At 44.5% G+C, this 3,020-nt stretch overlaps 1 protein-coding gene across 1 annotated transcript in view; it reads left to right on the forward strand.

Annotated features, from left to right (window-relative positions):
- Positions 1 to 864: 864 nt before the first annotated feature.
- POLR3F (polymerase (RNA) III (DNA directed) polypeptide F, 39 kDa) overlaps positions 865 to 3,020 on the forward strand; it is an 8,287-nt gene continuing 6,131 nt past the window's right edge. The window contains exons 1-3 of the mRNA XM_010010362.1: positions 865 to 978; positions 1,460 to 1,527; positions 2,514 to 2,581. Coding sequence (XP_010008664.1) covers positions 922 to 978; positions 1,460 to 1,527; positions 2,514 to 2,581 — 193 coding nt within the window. The 5' untranslated portion in view covers positions 865 to 921. The remainder of the gene's footprint in view (positions 979 to 1,459; positions 1,528 to 2,513; positions 2,582 to 3,020) is intronic.

Genomic DNA, 3,020 nt, shown 5'->3' on the forward strand with positions numbered 1-3,020 from the left:
AGGGGGAGGTAGCAGGTACAAGCCTTGGGGTAGGTCAGGAGATAGGTCTGAAGGAGAGACTCGTGCTGCTGGGAGCACCGTGTGTTTTTTCTGGGGCAGAGAGGTACTTAGGTGGCAGCGAGGGATGGGCTCTGGTTACCCTCGGCTGCTTTGGAGGCCTTCTGTGCTTAGAAGGGGGATTGTGGCTTTTCTTCTTTTTTCTACGAGGTATTTCATCAGTATTTGCTTTCTCTGAGTAGCTAACACTTCCTGTCCGTCAGAGCCTTTTGTGCAGAGACACTGTATGGGGGCCTCTAAATCTGTGTTGTTAATAATGAGAGCAACATTGAAGTAAAGCGGAGCACTGTTTGCAGTGTTGTCACAGAGCAAAGGTAGTTTGCCCAGCAGTTGCAGCAGCATATTTGTCAGCACAGGGAATAGATGCCAAGTTCCCTGAATAGGTATGACCAAGAATGTGGTGGTAGGACAAGGGGGAATGGCTTTAACCTGACAGAGGGGAGATTGAGATGAGACATTAGGAAGAAGTTCTTCCCTGTGAGGGTGCTGAGGCGCTGGCACAGGGTGCCCAGAGAAGCTGTGGCTGCCCCATCCCTGGCAGTGTTCAAGGCCGGGTTGGACACAGGGGCTTGGAGCAACCTGCTCTAGTGGAAGGTGTCCCTGCCCATGGCAGGGGGTTGGAACTGGATGAGCTTTAAGGTCCCTTCCAACACAAACCAGTCTGGGATTCTAAGAAGTACTTCATGGGTACTTTTTCTTTAAGTTGTTCTTTTCCCTGTCTTCCATGCTGACTCCAGTACCATTTGGATTTGATTTTGGATGCAACAGAACATGATTTTAAACTTATTTTTCACCTCCCTTAGGATTATTGAGCTGTGTCATCAGTTCCCTCATGGTATCACAGACCAGGTGATTCAAAATGATATGCCTCACATGGAAGCCCAGCAGCGAGCCATGGCCATCAACAGGCTGCTCTCAATGGTAGGGGGATCTCACCTTCCTCAGGTTATTTCAGCTAACCCAGAGCACTCTTCATACACGCAGCCTGCTTGGTGGCAGCCTAATTGGGCAGGGACAGCAAATGAATCCCTTTGGATTTAGTGTCATTTGCCATAATATACAGTTACCATAACTTACCTTTGGTTGCCATAAGCACTTATCATTGCCAAGGCAAATTAAAGCTTACCTCAACTTACAAAATTACCATGAACATATATATCCATGTGGATTTCTAGGTGAGGAAGCTACTATTGAGAAGTATATTTGTTTGTTTGGAGTTTTTTTCCTTGCTATTTGTTGGGGAAAAAATATTCTCAAGGGTGTTATTGTTTCCAGTGTTAGAAATATTAGTTTTCCCTTTACCCCATTGACATGAAGAAAGGGTTTTATTTTAGAAGTTTAGAAGATTCTTGCCAGGTTCTGAAACAAGCTATTTGAAGTGTATTGTGCCCATCTCTCCTAGGGGCAACTGGATCTTCTCAGAAGTAATGCAGGTCTCCTGTACAGAATCAAAGAGTCTCAGAATGCAAGGTAAGCCTCCTGTTTGCTGGATAAATATATTTGGGACACAGTTCTGCAACTCATGTACAGGCTTGCTGAGGAGACAGCTGTGTAATATGGATTCTGTAACATGGATGTTGTGAGACAGAACTGCTTGTTTCAGGAGGTACATTTAACTCCCCTGAGATGATCCTGATAAGTGTTCTGGGTATAGTGGTTTCTACTGAACAGAGCTCTGACTTCCTAGCAGAATTCCTGGTCCAGATGACCGCAAAGTGATCTGAGCAAATGTATGTATATGCTCAGGTGAAATCCAGCTGAAGCCTGACCAAACCATCTGCAGACTGTGGTTCTGTGGTCTTCCTCACTGCTCATGTTTCAGAATCAGCAGTCATCTTTACAGCTGTTCCAGGAGGGCACTTGAACTTTGATTTACTGAAGTGTACCTTCACATCATGTCTTGTGATGCCTGTGTAAGTCTGGGTAAGAGATGCCTGGACATACTTCTGAAAAGAAATATCCTTTCAAATTATCCTCAGTGCAGGCATCTCATCTTTTCTTCCAGATGCTTTAAAAGAAAACTGTTGAGTTCAAGCCTTCCCAGACAAGTGAAAAGACACGTTTTAGAATTGGAAGCATGCTACTATTCTTTTGAAGATGTTCTATCTAGAGACAGATTATCCTAAATTATGCTCTGTGCTGTGTTAGACCTCCCCCAGCTGCATTAGTACGTGACCCTGAATTCCCTATTCTTACGACACGTTGATTAACTCCCTCTTTGCAGCTTTTCTCTCATACTGTGCTCTTTTCTCTTTATTGTGGCTTCTCACTGGCATGCTTGGCTGGATCCAGAGAGGTTTAGTGTCATGTATTATATTGGCCAATGGCTGGCTTATTGTGTAGAGGTTCTATTTTGTGTGTTGGTTCTTTTCATAGTACTCATTTGCAGTTTAAAACAAATTCAACTTTCAGATTTTCGGCCTTTCAAAAATCCTGATATGTGTCTTATTTTACAGTAAAATGAAAGGCTCTGACAATCAAGAGAAGCTGGTTTACCAAATTATAGAAGATGCAGGCAACAAAGGTACTTTAATTGTCAATGTTTATTTATGAAACATTTCCTGTCCAGACTTTTAAATGCTTGAGCAGATAATACAAATACGAAATCTGGAATCCCCAAACCAGGCCTATAGCTAATGTTCCATGTGTCTGCATTTTAAAAACAAATGAGAAGATGACCTATTTCTCTATTAGAATAATGACCTGACCTGGTTGACCTCTGGGGGGGCTCTTCCAGAATACTTGGAATATCTTTCTCCCTCTCTACTCCGCTCTGGTGAGACCCCCCCTGCAGTCCTGTGTCCAGCTCTGGGGCCCCCAGCACAAGAGGGATGTGGAGCTGCTGGAGTGAGTCCAGAGGAGGCCATGAAGATGCTCTAAGGGCTGGAGCAGCTCTGCTCTGGAGACAGGCTGAGAGAGCTGGGCTAGTTCAGCCTGGAGAAGAGAAAGCTCCTTAAGGGGAG

This window comes from Nestor notabilis, unplaced genomic scaffold, assembly GCF_000696875.1.
Source record: "Nestor notabilis isolate BGI_N333 unplaced genomic scaffold, ASM69687v1 scaffold11122, whole genome shotgun sequence".
Lineage (NCBI taxonomy): Eukaryota > Metazoa > Chordata > Aves > Psittaciformes > Psittacidae > Nestor > Nestor notabilis.